A 17064-nucleotide genomic window follows, 5' to 3' on the forward strand; every position below is an offset into this window, starting at 1 on the left:
TGTGGTAGGGTCAGGACCAAAAGCTAGTTTCCTCATACTTTCAGCTTTGTAAAATTAAATTGTTTAATATGTGCAGCAATTGCTGTTTTAAAATGGTCACCCTTTTAGATTGAATTTGGATGTCAACAGGACCCGCTGTATGCACTGGTGAAGAAGATGTCCACCTCTATTATATGACTTGAGGGTGCTGCAGAGATCACCTCCACACACACTGGATTGCTCCCAAGGTGTCTCAGATTCTGACCACAAAGCCGTGCCTTTAGACTGAGGATTTGAGTCCAGCATGTAGGTTACCTGGTAACCTTTCTCCATTAATATCCGTTAATATATTATTAAGGATTAGCTTACTGTCACCAAGCAGGCTGTATAACCCTGGTCATAGGAGGCATAAAAAGATTAATTTTTGTTTATTTATTTTTGAGACAGAGTCTGACTCTGTCGCCCGGGCTAGAGTGCCATGGTGTCAGCCTAGCTCACGGCAACCTCAAACTCCTGGGCTCAAGCAATCCTCCTGCCTCAGCCTCCCAAGTAGCTGGGACTACAGGCATGCGCCACCGTGCCTGGCTAATTTTTTTTTTTTTTTTTTTTTTTTTTTTAGTTATTTGGCCAATTTCTTTCTATTTAGAGTAGAGATGGGGTCTCACTCTTGCTCAGGCTGGTCTCAAAGGTCAAGCAATCCTCCCGCCTGGCCTCCCAGAGTGCTAGGGTTATAGGCGTGAGCCACCGTGCCAGGCCAAAAAAGATTAATTTTTAAAAGAACTTTTTACTTTGAAGTAGATTCATAGAAAGTTATAAAGACAGTCCAGAGAGGTGCTGTGTACCCTTTATGCAGCGTACCCAATGGTTATATCTTACGTTATTATAGTACAACATCAAAAGCAAGAATTTGACATTGGTGTGATGTGCGTGTATAGTTCTATATGATATTTAATTTTCAATGGCATGGGGTAGTTTTGGAAAATGATAACTCACTGGACTCTGACCAGTGGTGGCAGCCCTGAGTACCAGGGTGGGGCACTGAAATAAGTACCAAGTCCCTGGGTGGGGTGAGAAAAGGAGAAAAAAGCGAGAAATGGACTTCTTTTGCCTCAAGGGTAATTTTCCCGTTCAGTAAGAAGCTGAAGTTATGCTGTTGCTTTTTTCTCCTTGCTTGGGCTAGGTGCACAAGAAAGGTGGTCACGTTATGTGTCTTTAAAAACCATAATTATTTCCACCTTCAGTAGGAGCAGAGAGGGTTGAATGAGTGGTTTTTGTTTGTTGTTTGTTTTTAAGGAGACTATGCTTCTAGTTAGTCCTTTTCTACCAAGGGAATCAGTTTGCCCCTTGTATAGCATAAGGCTCTTGCACTGCAAATGGTGACACTTTTTAGGAGTGTGAGTGTGCTTGTCTCACTAGATGCCTGGCTGTGTCCTTCTGACTACAGCCTTGTACCGTCCATGTCTTGGTCATTAGTTAGGTTCCATTTTGCACAAGTTCAGTCACTATGAGTGACTGTCAGGTATAGACCAACTTCAGTTCTTCAGATGTTTAGTTCTGGTCTTGCTAAGTCCCTGGCTATTTGTGATTCTTGCTAATGAGAGAAGGGATTCAGGAAAAAGCTGTCTTGTGAGGTGAGTCTGGTTCCTTCCTCACTCTCAGTGGATCCTCTCCCTCTCTACGGAGAAAACAGCAGTCGACAGATGGGAATTTCTCTCATTTTCTCCACCAGATTCACGTCTACCTGCCTCTGTGCCCGTCTCAGGCTTCTTCTCATCTTCTGAAGCAAAGGTGTCGTTCTTTCTATCTAAGACCCGTACGTCTACCTTTGACCTGGCGGCTCCCTTCTTCTGCTTTTTCAGAAAAGTTACAGTATTGACAATCTCTTATTTGTCCTCCATCTTCAACCTGGATTACTTTCTGTCCCGGATCTTTCCACGAAATCTAATATGCTTAAGTATTTCACGTTAAAAAAATAAACCAAGATGATAGAGAAACATTGTACTTTGATCCTACTTCCCTCTGCACTGACTTCACTTTCCCTTACAACCTGACTAATGTAAAAAATAAAACTCATCTAATCTCTCTACCTCCATGTCCCCAGCTCACTCCGGTCTGGCTCCTGGGTTTCATTCAACTTGTCTGATTCTCCTTGGTCACTTTTGTCATTTATTTTCTCTTACATATTGGCGTGTCGCAAGGTTTGGTTTTAAGTTTCTTTCATTTCTCACTCTAGGCAAGTTCAACCACAGATATGGTTTCAGTTTCCATCTGTACACCAGTGACTCTTAAATTTGTCTCTCTGAGATAACCCAGACCTCTGTAGCCATCTGCCTGTTTAACATCTTCGCTTGGATATTTCAAAGCACCCTAAATTCTTCATGTCCAATATCATTCTTATGATCTCCCCCCATCACACCTGGCTCTTCTCCAGTGTTTTCTATCTTACTGAATTTCTCCACCCTCCATCCAGCTGCGCAGGGGTTCTCCTTAATATCTCATGTTCTCTCACCACCCATGTCCAGGCCCTCGCCAATTCCTATAGCTTTTACCCTTAAATATATTTCAAATCCACCTACTTTTTTTTTATTTCCACCTCTACTTCCTTTGTCCAAGCTACTGTATTTTCTTACATATTTCAATGTCTCTTGATCAGTCTCTCTAAATGTACTTTTCCTCTCTTGCAACCAAATTCTCTACACAGCAGTAAAAGTAATCTAAACATTAGTTATATCATGTTATTCCCCAGCTTAAAATTCTCCAAAGACTTTCCACTGCTCTCAGAATAAAATTCAGGTATTTTACCATGGCCTACACAAAGCCTTACCTGATTTGATTGTACTTTTCCTGCCTCATCTCCAGGTTTCATAATTATCTGTATATTTAATTCACAGCCTTTGTCATAGTTCGTAATCATATACTTATGTATGGGATTATTTGACAAATATCCTTCTTTCCACTAGAGCAAAAGCTTCATGCATGAAGGTGTATCCCCACCACCTAGCTCAATGCCTGGCACTTGGGTATGATCAATCCCTATTGAAGGAATGAATGAACGAATGCGTTTGTTATCTTTGGCCTTTAGCCCTGGTAATTCTGATTCAGTAGCTCTGGGCATCTCTATTTATTAAATCTGCCACAGCCGATCCTGACGCTCAGCTTGGGTTGAAACCACCAGAGAAATATGCTGCCGCTAGAGTTTAGACCACAGATGTTTAGACTCTAAACAGGAAAGGAAAGGATGATGTAAATGTTAATAAACATTTTCAGTCATTTTGCTAATCCTTTTGACTCTGTCATTCCTCTAAGTAGGTCAATATGCATGTACTGATACTTTTATAGGATGATATTTCCATTGTGATTTCTTGTTTATTTTTGAGCTCTTTGCCGATTTTATGGTAAAAATAAAAGAGGGAAAATAAAGGCTATTAGGATATTACATGATTGTTTTTCTGTAGGCAATAGGTTTAAGCATAGCGAGATTATTAGGGAATCTGAATAAATCTAAAAATATGGAACTTTTCTGTTGTACGCTAGGTGGGAAGAAACACCAGTCAGTCAGCATGTACAGATGCTGAGACACAGACCCTCCTTTCAAGGAGCCTCGTCGGGGATGGCTTCATGTCACAAATGCAAAGAGCATTAGATTGGGAGTCACAAGACCTGGGTGTGAGTGATCTAGTCGAGGGCTGGTGGGCTCAGGATCTCTGTTTCCTCAGCTGTGACAGAAGGGGTTTGGATCAAAGAACTTTGTTTTGTTTTGTTTTTTTTTTTGAAATAAGAGTCTCATTCTGTTGCCTGGGTAGAGTGCAGTGTGTCATCACAGCTTACTGCAACCTCAAACTCTTGGGCTCAAATGATCCTCTTGCCTCAGACTCCTGAGTAGCTGGGACTGCAGTTGGGCCACCACACCTGGCTAATTTTTTCTACTTTTAGTAGAGACGGGGTCTCGCTCTTGCTCAGGCTGGTCTTGAACTCCTGACCTCAAGCTATCCTCCTGCCTTGGCCTCCCAGAGTGCTAGGATTACAGGCATGAGCCACTGCGTTTGGCTTGGGTCAGAGAACTTTTAAGGCTCTTCACAACTTTAAAGGTCCATGTTGTACCTGGACGGTGGGGCTTGGACTGGGACTGGTGGCAGGAGGTGGAATGAGGCTCTGAGCTAGGCGGCAGAGCTGCAGAGTCGGGAGCCGCCACTTGCTGGAGTGGAGGAGTGGAGGGCTTACAGAGAGTAGCAGTCGAAGGGAAAGCTGGCAGGGTTTCTGAGCTAAACTGTGTGGGGGGGTATTGGATATCAGGCTGAAGTTTTTAGATTTCATTTTGTAGACAGTGGGAAGCTTTAAAAAACTTACATATTTTACTTTGAATCTCAATCAGTGTTACAAATTTCACATAAAACTTCTAAGGACAACGAGAACAAAATGTATGTGAACCAGTCTCTCAAATTATAAAAGATATAAAATTATACATTTTTTATTTTCCTCTGATTATAAAAGTAATGCATGATTCAGGTAAAAACATCCAAACATTATACATTAGAAAGTCTGACACCCTTATGATAAACTCCCAAACACCCCCCAAATCATTAATATTTATTGTCTTCTTCTTCATTTTTGTAGAAAGTTTTTAGGCAATAGTATGACATGATTAAAGTAGTATTTTAAGATCATTTTGGTGGCAGTATGTGGAGTAATTAGAGGGAGAGAAACTCAAGTCCAGGAGACTGCCGGGGCTTAGTATCATGGTTTAAGAAATGTATGAACACCTTTCATGTTAGCTTCAGTGCAGTCTGAAGGCAGTAAGGCAGCAGCAAAAATGAAAGAGGAATGGGTGAATTAAAAAACACTTTAAAGGAAGAATCATTAGGGTGAGCGACTCATCACACTGTGATTGGGGGAAGGGAGAAAGGGGAGCACAAGGTGCCTGGGGATGTCAAACGTGGGTCTTTGGGAGAATCACTGATCGTAAGCTCCAGGGAAGTCAGGGCTGGAAGTTGGGCTTGGGGGAGAGAGGTGAGTGGGAGGTATTTGGACTGTGCTGTCAGAAATCACCACATTTAGGAGCTAAGAAGAGAAGCCACCAAAAGCAATGGAGAAAAAACAGCCAGGCTTGGGACTAGAGAACCAAGAGGGTGCAGGCACAGGGCAGAGGGAGGAAATTCAGAGAGGGTGGCTACAGCGTCACCTGCTGTAGAGGTCTCCGAGAGCAAGGCCTGAGGAAGGCCACGGGCAGTGAGAGAGGCAGGCATCCTTCGGTGCCCGTGACATGGCAGAGGCAGAATCCAGATCACAAGGGCAATCAAGAGTACGCAAAGCCATTAATAGTTTAAAACTTTTGTTCCTAAGAAGGAGAGAATTAATATGGTCTCTGGTGGGGACAACAATATAATTTTATTCATGTTATGTTGTTCATATTCTTACTTACCTTATCCATATTAAGTCAACTTATGTGGATCAGTCTAGAGCTCTGTTTCTGAGGGAAAATGTCCTATGAGTCAGAAATTGGGATACTTTCTGTATCCCCGGCCTTTCCGAACAAGAACAGCTGCCCAGTTTGCTGTTCCCAGTTATTTATGTATAACTATGAGGTTGAACATTTATTACTCCATAGGTGTGATAAAAGACCACATTATTCTTTTGCCATTTAGTCCTGTTCTTTGGGACTAATTCTTTCTGACTCCTTGGGTGTAATGTCAGGCAAATCCCATCATTTTTATGGTTATTCTTTGGTAACAAAAGGTCTTGTCATTTTTGGTTACATTCGCACACACGAAACAGTCTACATTCAGTAATTAATATGTCCAGTCCTGTAACATAAAGTGCTCCCATCTCCCAGCTTGGGTCTTTGGTCTGGCTGTCTGCCTCTGACTCATTAGGCTGCCTTCAACTCCTCCAGATTGAATTAGGTGGAGGAAAAAGAGGCGGGGGGGAAAAAAAAAAAATTCTACTTGATGTATGAGTCATATGAATTTACTAGTATTTGTCCTACAAAAATGGCAGTTTAATATCATTCAGTGTAATACTGTTGTCATCCGCCTCAGAGCTCTCTGGGCTTAGCAGATATTTAAAACTAATACCTTTCCTTCTTAGAACTCATTTGTGGATTCTTTGCAGCACCCTTACCGTTGCTGGGAGGTCTTATATCCAAAGTGCCCTGGATGCTTTTGAACCTGTCTCCTCCAACTGGCAGCTCAAAACTCTGTCTTCAGCTCCCAGTTATCTAGCGTGCACACCTCCAGCTTCCCTGTCCTGGGGGTTTGCCTTATCCCTCCTGAGGCTGTTTCCATCAGGACAGAAAGCAGTCCCGTGCTGACTTGCTCTTTTTTGCATATCTAGTGGAGGGAAAATGCTAATGCTTTCTTTGCTCTCTGACACTCAGGAGGTGCAGACTGCTCCCAACCCAGCACACTCTTAGCTCTGCATAGCTCGTCACTGCCAGTATTTTGCTATGTAGATTTCTCAGGTACGTCAAGAGCCTGCTCACTGACAGCTTGAGGGTGTTCCCAGGGACACATATCTAGCTCTCTGCATCCTCCTATTGAAGCCCCTTTCCCTAGGTTTGAAGTGAGGGGAGAGCAACTCTCACCTGATGTCGAGGGTGGGGTGTAAGCCACTCCTAGGTCATCGAAAGCTTTTCCCTAAAATTCTCTTCTAGTTGAATTTCATCTTGACTCTTTTATGCCCTCCCCCTAGGTGAGGGGTTAAGAGTTGCAAAACCGGTTTTTGGAAACCTGCTTTGCAAGACCTGCAAGGTAGTCTTGCACCTCACTTTGGAATGTAGACAGTTGGCATGTATTGTCTTGGAGGCCAAAGCCAAAACAGAGTCAGAGATAGCTCCATTTTAACATCCTGTGATGTGCACATTTAAAAAATTCAATGGCTTTCTTAACCTTTAAATAAAAGTAAATCCAGATACTGGCAATCAGTCCTAAAGCAAACTATTAGAAAATCGAAATGATCATAAACGAACATAAATGTACTAACAGAAACAATCCTCCCAGAACCTTAGTTCTGTTTCTGGCATTTCTTTTTACTTCGGAAGCAAGAGTTGAAAGAAACCGACCTGCATTTTAAAATATATTTTTTTAGTGGTCATATAGTGTACCATATTCCTTCAAATTTGTTAAAATACAAACTCAAAAGCTGGATGGCTTCATGGTTAGAGAAGGAAAGTTCTGTGACTGGAAAACATGGTTTTAGTAATTCACATGTCCAACTTGTACTCTGGTCATTGCATACTACCTAAAAGGGCAGTAAAAATAATGTTTTCTCTCTTGCCCCTTAATTTGACTGGTTTCCATAACATACACCCTCACAGTGAATTATTGACTTAGGGATAGGAGTTAGAGAAATTAGAGATTACTGAGAATGCCTACTGAGTCTTGTTTTCTACCTCTGCTTTAGAAATTGTTTAGAAAATGTAATCAAGGCAGGCTTACATACAGTACAGAGAGTGAATATATGTGCTTCAGAGCAGGTTTTCCAAGGGAGAGCTTCCCCCATGGAACAGTGACCATATTGGGGAAAAAAGAGCTCAGAAGACATTGATGAGTTATGCCTTCTCTTGCCTGGGAAGGTGTTTGCTTAGAAGACACGCAGCCCAAGTATTTAAGCCTTCAGGCTAGTCTTTCTTCCCGGTTATTGGCAGAATGAGTCGGCATAAACCATATTTGATGAGCTACAATTAACATAAAAACTCATTTTGAAGCAAATTAAGTTGTTTTGAAACCGAAGGAAAATTGTTTAGTAAAAGAAACTTTTACTTTCTACAAAAGGCCCAGGGTTTTTTTGCTCCATGTTTTTAGTTAAGTTTAGTTTAGTTCAGCTAGAACTAACATAGAACAATTTGAAAATAAATTTTATTTCTTTTTTAGACCACGTGTCAGCAAACCCTGGCTGAAAGACCAAATCCAATCTGACACCTATTTTTGTAAATAAGGCTTTATTGGAACATAGTCACGCTCATTTGTTTACACAGTGTCTCTGGCTGCGTTTGCACTGTAAGGGCATTGTTGAATAGTTCTGACAGAGACCATATGGCCTACAAAGCCTAAAATATTTAATATCCAGCCGTTTTCAGGAAAAATTTGCTGATCCCTCTTCTAGATTTATGAGAGTACTCAGTATCAGTGTTTTTGTGGTTATTTATGGCATAAATGTCCACTAATTCTCTGAATTATTATTAATTTTAAATATTTCAGTATCTTCTGTACTTGATTATATATTTTGTAAAAATAACTAAACTCATTGTGAAAATTGGTATGACCTGTTTGTCTAATGGATAATATGTTGAAAGTTACAGAACTTCTGTTTTTCAAATCCCTTGGACAGTAAAATAATTTATTTCTTGGTTTGCATTTTACCACTTATAAACATCCTGGGAAGACTTTGTGTGGTGCAAAGCACATGATCAGCACTCAGTTACAAAATTAGTTTTTGATTTATTGGAACAATTTATTTATTTTTATTTTTTTATTTTTTTTGAGACACAGCCTCACTCTGCTGCCTGGGCTAGAGTGCCGTGGCGTCAGCCTAGGTGACAGCAACCTCAAACTCCTGGGCTCAAGCGATCCTCCTGCCTCAGCCTCCTGAGTAGCTGGGACTACAGCATGCACCACCATGCCCGCCTAATTTTTTCTATATATTTTTAGTTGATTTCTTTAGCTAATTTAGCTAATTTCTTTCTATTTTTTGATAGAGACAGGGTCTCTACCTGACCAGCTCTTGCTCAGGCTGCTTTTGAATTCCTGAGCTCAAACGATCCGTCCGCCTCGGCCTGCCAGAGCGCTAGGATTACAGGCATGAGCCACTGTGCCTGGCTGGAGCAATTTAAAATGACAGTGAAAAGAAGCATTTTCCGTCTTCTCTTTCTCTAGTTTTCCGTGATGGCTGGCCTCTTCCTCCTTGGCATAAACGTTCCTTCCAGATAAAGGACAGAGAGTTAAGGTTGCTCTGTGGCTCATTTGCCTTCTCAGGGTAGTTTGATCCTTCTCAAGAGAAGGTGATTTTAATGTCTTGCAGAAGATACTGTCTGGTAACTGGGACTGATCTGATGAGCACCAACAACAACCAGCCTGGGACAGGGCTCGATTCGTTTATTCATTTATATTAATACATAACTTTATTCAACAGACACTGAAGACATACCGATTTAGGTGCTGTGCTCTGAAGGATTTCATAATATCCTAGAAGAGTTGGACACAAGGAAGATAATTATAGTATATTGTGTTAAATAAAATGACTGAGTTATCCATAGAATATTATGGGAGAGAAGGGGCATCTAACCCAACATAGGGAGAGGTAATCAAGAAGGGCTACTTGAAAGAGGCTAAATCTAGGTAAATAAATCCAGAACATTCTGTAGGACATTCAGGTAGAGATGTCCAGCAGGTATATTTGAGTCTCAATCTCTGGGTTGAGGTGTGGGCTAGAGTTGGTGATTTTGGTGTTTCTACACTGAAGTGTAGACATGGCAGTTAAAATATGAGAGTTGATGAGAATCTGGGGAGTGGGGAGAGCCTTGGGCTCAGGATGGGAAAGGGTTGGAAAGAGAGAGACGTGAAAGAAACGAGGAAGGAATCAGAAAGGTATTTAGGAGTACCAAGGGACAAAAGACTTGAGAACATTTACTGAGGGGAAGGAGACAGTCAATGGGACGTTGGGGGAAATCCAGGACTGATCAAGGGATGATTGGTAATGTAGGAGGCAGGAGGGGAGATGGAATTCATTTCAAGTATAATCTAATGTCACTACATACGTGTTATACACGTAATTACCTAAAACTTGGTTTCAAGGCTGTTGATTAAAGTAAGCCCCATGAGTTAATTTTCTACAAATTTTCTAATTTGTAAAACGTAGTAATTTTTATTTAATTTGGTACATATTTATGGAGCATTTGTTTTGTACCAGGCACTAAGGTAGGTTGTCACCCTGTGGGATAAACTATGAGGGATACAAAAATGATCCAGTGTGGACTTGGCCCTCAAAGAACTTGCAGCAAGATAAGCGGTATCTGTAAATGTTTATGATACAAGGTGAAAAGTGACAGAGAAGGAAGAAGTAGGCTTAGAGGGCAGAGATGTTGTTTTAGATTGGGGATTCAGGGAAGCAGTAATATTTGGGTAGGGATGGAAGAATGTGAGTCAAGAATAGGGAAGAGGAAGAGCCACAGCACTGTGCATGAAACCCCAGAACACTAGCAATTTGAATTATGGCTCTCGACTATGTCTCTCTCTACCGCTAGACCCTCTGATGCTGAGGACTGTAATTTATCTTTATAGAGTCTCATATGGTGTTTTGCACATAGTACTTACTCAATTAATGTTTGCTATACGAATTAAACTTGACAAACCGAGACATCATCATTGTTACTTATTCCTCAGTCTTGCCTGTGCTGGCCTCAGTAATAAAGCAAAAACTTATTTAAAGACTTGCATTCTTATGTTTATCAGTAAAACAGGCAATACAGGCAAATTACCTTCTTGACTTGATTTTCTGAGGATGACAGTTTAGAACTTATAAATGAATCAAGTACATGTAATTTATAATTACTATATATGACATGAAAACAATTTAAGATAGAAGTCACAAATGTGAATATTCTTAAGACTTTGATCAGAACAACACAATTTCTTTGAGATCTTTTTTAAATGACAACATTGAAGCCAAGTTTTAGATGTTTTTTTTTTATTAGCATGTAAATAGTTACATTTTTTTATATTTTTAAGTGACCTATAGTCTTCCTTTAGGATTAAAAAATAACTTCTTGGTGCTTTAGATTAACCAAGAGTGCTTTTAAAGAAAAGCTAATATTTTATAGCTGCAATCTCTGTGTTTGCTTTGATAAATTTAGGGAATCAAATTTAGAATACAAATTTCATTAGTGAAATTACTTAGCTGTTTTGGAGAGGTTTTATTTATTTATTATTTTAAAAAATTTATCTTTCCAACTCTCAAGTAGAACCAGATGAAGAGGTTCTATTTAATGTGTTACCTTGATTTAGAATGGACAGTTAGAAATATGAGGCGTTAGAAAAATGATACACTAATATGCCACATATTTTCTAGTTCTTAGGAAAGGAAATAATTAACAGTATCTGATAAAATGGGTAGGATGTATTGATTTAAGAGTTATACTAGAAAATAATTCAAGGAATTGGAATGCTGGAGGATGTTGACCTATGAAGATTTTGTATCCTTGATTATTTACAAATATTTGAGTTGTGTGTAACTTCATTTTTTTCTGTTGGTTTTTTGATTATAATACCCAAAACATGTCTGAAGTTATTTCTTATCAGTTTGACATATGTTATCCTTGCTTCATGAATTCCTAAGTTATTTAATCTAGTTCTCATTTCACAAATGATGGAAGTCAGATTAAGCAGTTTGTTTAAATGACTTGCAATGAATTATAGAGACAGGTCACCTTTAAAAACTCATGAAATCTCACAGGCTTCAGGTTGCAGTTGACTAAAACTAAACTTCCATAAATTAAAATAAACTGTTTTGTTCATTAAATCATTATAAATGTAATTTAAAAATTAATTTTCTAAATCTTTTTTATGCAGGTAAGTAAGCAAGCAAAATAATTAAATAAGAACTCATATATTTTCTTGTTTTTTTTTTTCCCCTTCCGTCCAATAGGACCAGACATATTATCAGTCATTTCAGGTATCAGAATATGGTAAGAGTTCCTCAATTTATTTTGAAAGAATAAAACATTTATTATTTTCCACAGAGATAATAAAAGTTTTCAAAATATGTATTATGTGAAGTAAAAATTCCAATGGAGTAAAATCCTGGTGTTCCTTGCAGGCCTAAACATACTTTTTCCTTTGTAAAAGCTTTAAAATCTCATTATAAAGAAAAAAGTAGGAAGAATATCACCTATAGTCCCATTATGCTAGTCTTTTTCTTATGCACAGTTTTTCTGTTTTTCTACTTTGTTGTGATCATAAAATATTAAAATTTTGCACTTAAAAAACCCAACATAAATTATTTTTCATATTTTTCATTTGGTTGGCGTTGGTAAGGACAGTCTGCTTAACTCAGGTAAATCCTCTTTTTTCAGGTGCTAAGCTGATAATATCGCAGTTAGAAACCCATAGATGAAAACAGTGGGACCCACCTATTTTGTTGGTGGATGGAAAGGAAGGAAAGATGAAAGGAAAGCATTGGATCTCTGTATTAGTTTATAATTTGAGTAGTTATTTTGAGGTCACACACATGCTTTTTCATTTGATTTGTGCCAGTTTTTGAGATTGCATTTCAGTTAGGCAACAGGAATTCTGGAAAGTATTAATAGTGTCCTTACGCCTTTGTGGCTCAGTCTCACGCGTGTCATATAGTCTTGTCAGATCTGAGGCTCATGATCACCTAGAATAGGGATAAGCAAAGTGTTTTCCTGTAATGGGCCAAATAGTAATTTTAGGTTCCGTGGGCCATCGATCTCTTCCATAAGTACTCAACTTTGCCTTTGTAACAGGAGAGCAGCCATGGATAATAAGTATGTGAATGTTGCCATGTTGCAATAAACTTTATTTTATGGACATGGAAATTTGAATTTCATATAATTTTCATGTATCATGAAATATTATTCTTCTTTTGATTTTATTCAACCAATTAAAAATTGTAAAAACCATTCTTAGCTCATGCTCATCATAGTTTGCTGAGCCCTGATCTGGAACTGTGCAGTCCAGTAGGGGGCCACTTGCCATGTGTGGTTACTGAGCACTTGATATGTGGCTAATCCAAGTGGAGACACCAGATTTTGAAGATTTAGTATAAGAAAAAAGAAAGAAACTTAGTTTATTAATAATAATTTTTTATTTTGATTACATGTTGAAGTGATAATATTTTAGATATATGGGGTTAAGTAAAATATTGCAAAAATTAATTTCATCTGCTTCTTTTTACTTTTTTTTTTTGAAACAAGGTCCTGCTCCATTGCCTGGCTAGAGTGCAGTGGTGTCATCATAGCTCACCACTGCAACCTCAAACTCCTGGGCTCAAGCAATCCTCCTGCCTCAGCCTCCCAAGTACCTGGGACTACAGGCATGCACCACCATGCCTGGCTAATTTTCAAATTTTTTGTAGAGAGGAGATCTTGCTATGTTGCTCAGGCTGGTCTCAAACTCCTGGCTTCAAGCAATCCTCTCACCTTGGCTTCCTAAAGTGTTAGGATTACAGACATGAGCCACCATGCCTGGTCTTTTTACTTTTTAAATGTGACTACTAGAAATAAAAAGTTATACATGTGGCTGGCATTTTATTTCGTTTGGACAACCTTAATCTAGAAGAATAAATTATAGGGGACCAACATGTTTATAGACTATTTTCTTTAGTCTATCACATTGTGGTGGTGCTGGGTGGTTGTATGTTGCGGAATGGGGTATAGCGGAGGTGGGGAATTAATTGCCAATCTATGATGTTTGAGGAAGGGGCTTTGAATCTCCTTGCTGGGGGATCATAGTTGGCCCATGTGACTTTTTTGGCCTTCCTATCCTGCTGGTCTAGAGTCCAGGAGTGTCTTGGTACATTAAGGACCTTTAGTCTTGCTTGGAACTGGAGGTCTGCCCTGTATTATTGATCCATTGGCCTTTTTTGATACTTCTGTTGTGTTAATTGAATGATGAGGTGCCTTGTTATGAGATTTTAATCTAATTTCCTTGGTCAGTGAAGTTATAGGAAAATAAAGTTCTATAGACTGGAAAGAAACATGACTTTTTTTTACTCTGCTGGAGTGCTTCATGTCAAATATAGTATTAGTATTTATAAAATATTTCATATCTTAATTATATAAAACTGCCCAAAGTAGGGATTTCTAATTTTGGGTGAAACAAAGGGCTTCCCATCTGTGCAACATGTATTTGGATCCTAATGAATTTAAGTTTAAATGGTAATTATCAATTGCTTCAGAACAATTCTATTTTTTATTTTATTCAGTGGAATATGATAATGAAATCTTCTTTAAAAGATTTACCCTTGCTTTTCTTTTCTAGTATTACCAAAATTTGAAGTGGCTTTGCAGACACCATTATATTGTTCTATGAATTCTAAGAATTTAAATGGTACCGTCACGGCAAAGTAAGTATCATTTCTCTGTTGATATGGCTCTAAGCCATTATAAAACTGTATGCCAAAAACTGATTATATACTCCAGAATACTAGCACAATTTTTTACGTATTAAAATATCCTAGTGGATAGTAAAAACTGTTTGTAACAAATAATTAAGGGTGGACTAGATCTGTACAGAGAGATCTATAGCCATCTTGCTGCTTCTAAGCTGAGCCAGTCCTAAAATATTTCCTGCAGATTAGTGTCTTTCTAAGACTAATTAAGGGATTTACATTGTGGGTAGTGCCAGATTTTTTTTTAAAGTTATATCTTTGTTTATTATCCATTCAGATGACATTAATTTATCTCTTCTTTAATCTTATTTTTTTTCTGTTGATAATGGAGGTTGAGCTCTTGGGGGAGGAAGTTGGTTATTTATTGCAATTAGCTTATGAATGAATAATCTACATTTATCCATATCAACATACATACACAGAGACTTCCAACCCACCCTGCATAACAGCTGTATGGTTGCTCTCAGGCTTGGGCAGCACAGCTTTTGTTTTTCTGAGGCAAAAAGGGCCCTCAGAGTTTCAGACTAATGGTTCTCCAAAGTGCAAGCTCGAATTGCCTTCAAGTTATTCAGGGATTGGTCTCTTGTAGCTTTTATTTTTGATGTGTCAATATCTGAGCTTTGGTTTCTGAAATGTATTTGGTTTCATAATTTATTACTAAGAGTTTTAGTAATAAAAGCTGGAGCTCACCACAGTGCCCTCTCATCACCATACTCTTCTCCTGGTGACATTTGTGGCAGTGGCAAGTGACAGGCAGCACGGAGTCTCCTGGCAGAAGCCAGTTCACAGATCAAAACCCTCTGAGAACTCCTGCTTTAGATTCTGTTTGGAAAAAATCATGTGAAACCCATGTTACACAAAGGCAAAAGTGTGTCTACAATTTTTACCAAGTTAGTTTTCTGCCCATGTCAACAAAGAGGCAGGTTCCAATATGAATTTGAGCACTGTGGATGGATTTATGGTTTAGAAAACACATAGATGCCTGCATTTTACATAGTTGTTATATTGTACTTGTTCTTAGCCAAATGTTAAGCATTTTGAGTTTTTTTTTTTTTTTTTTAAGAGACAAGTTTTTTTGCTCTGTCAGAGCTCAGAGGAACTTCGACCTTCTGGGCTCAATTGATTTTTCCCATCTTAGCCTTCTGAGTAGCTGGTGACTACAGGTGCGAGCCACCACGCCTGGCTAACTTTTTTTAGTTTCATTTTGTTTTGTAGAGACGGAGTTTCCCTATGTTGCCCAGGCTGGTCTCGAACATCTGGCCTCCCAAAGTGCTGGGATTACAGGCATGAGCCACCATGCCTGACCTTATTTTGAGTTCCTGATGAATGCTTATAAAACTTGGTACAAATGTGCACAAACCATTGTACCCACTGAGTGAGTGCAAATTCGCATAAACATTGTGTGTGGATCTAAACAATCCATATCCACATGAGTTGGGTTGAATCTGGATATCTTCTTTGGTTCTGTTTTATTTTTTTTGGAGACAAAGAGTCTTGCTTTGTCACCTGGCTACAGTGCAGTGGTGTCATCGTAGTTCACAAGAACCTCAAACTCCTGGGCTCCAGTGATCCTTCTGCCTCAGCTTCCTGAATAGGTGGGACTGCAGGCATGTACCACCATGCCCAGATAATTTTTCTGTTTTTTGTAGAGATGGAGTCTTGCTCTTGCTCAGGCTGGTCTTGAATTCCTGAGCTCAAGTGATCCTCCTGCATTTGCCTGCCAGAGGTTCTGTTTTTGGTTTTCAGAGGTGTGCCAGGAATTTAATACACTCAATTAAAACAGTGGTTCTTAAACTCTAGACACTCCAAAATATTTTACGTGTAATTTTAGGAAGTTGTGGATCCCTTAAAGCCCCACCATTGGCACCATCCCCCCCTGGCCCGGTAAGGAACCCTTATACTTTCATCACAGTTCTCATGGTTGAGCCTCTTTGAGACACTAATGGTTGAGAATGACAGGATGATTATGTTGGCCTCCTGGCATTTCTTTAGTTTTCACCATATCGTATTCCTATCGGTTTTCTAAGTATCTGTATTAGGTAAGGTTCTACCAGAGAAGCAGAACCAGTGGGAGATATATTTTAAGAGATTTATTGCAAGGAATTGGCTTACATGATTGTGGGAATGGCTAAGCAAGTCCAAAATCCACAGGGCAGCCTGTCAGGAAGGGGAGGAGAGGCTGGAATTCTCGGCCCGGTGAAGTTGCTTCCACAGGCTGAATTTCGTACTCTTTGGGACATCTCAGCTCTGCTTTTAAGGCCTTTCAACCGAGCAAATCAGGCCCGCTCATTATCTAGGATCATCTCCTCTGCTAAAAGTCTACAGAATGTGGATTTTAATCATATCTGTAAAATACCTTCACCTTAACACTTAGATCAGCATTTGATTGAGTCACTGGGGACTTTAGCTTTCTGAAGCTGACACACCAAAAGGGCCTTCACTGTATGGTTTGTTTGTTGTGATTCATGAGGCTCCTTGTTGCCATTTAAAGTTCTTAAATCTGGCTAGTTCTGATGATTGTCCATTCCGAGTTCTTCTTTCCTGTGAAATCTCCTTTCTTCAGCCTTCAGTTGCCTAGGCGTGATGCCCATGGTGAGGCGAAGGAAGGCAGTTCTTCTCTTCCAGGGTGGTGCACATCTTCTGTGTAAATTCAGAGGAACAGCCACCCATATGGCCCGGGCTCCTTCCCTTTTCACCCCAGCTGCTGTGAGTGCAGTTTCAGGAGAGTCTGCTTTTGCCTCCAGGGTGGAGAATCAAGACTGAGAATATAATTTACAACTTTGCAAGATTAAGGAAATCTTTTTGACCTGCAGGATCTTTAATCAGTCTATAAAATTTGGCGTGTAAATACTGGCATATACTATTCTATAAATACTGTGTCCCAGGAAAGGTGGAAATGATTATCTTCCTCCTCCTCCTCCTCCTTATCCTGACTGTCTGTCATGATGAAAGCAACATCTC

General features: G+C 39.4%; 1 protein-coding gene across 1 annotated transcript in view; it reads left to right on the top strand.

Annotated features, from left to right (window-relative positions):
• CD109 (CD109 molecule) overlaps window positions 1-17064 on the top strand; it is a 141801-nt gene that overhangs the window by 42276 nt on the left and 82461 nt on the right. The window contains exons 6-7 of the mRNA XM_012646038.1: window positions 11617-11656; window positions 13974-14058. Of these exons, the coding sequence (XP_012501492.1) occupies window positions 11617-11656; window positions 13974-14058 (125 nt within the window). The remainder of the gene's footprint in view (window positions 1-11616; window positions 11657-13973; window positions 14059-17064) is intronic.

Source organism: Propithecus coquereli, unplaced genomic scaffold, assembly GCF_000956105.1.
Source record: "Propithecus coquereli isolate 6110/MARCELLA unplaced genomic scaffold, Pcoq_1.0 Scaffold24, whole genome shotgun sequence".
Lineage (NCBI taxonomy): Eukaryota > Metazoa > Chordata > Mammalia > Primates > Indriidae > Propithecus > Propithecus coquereli.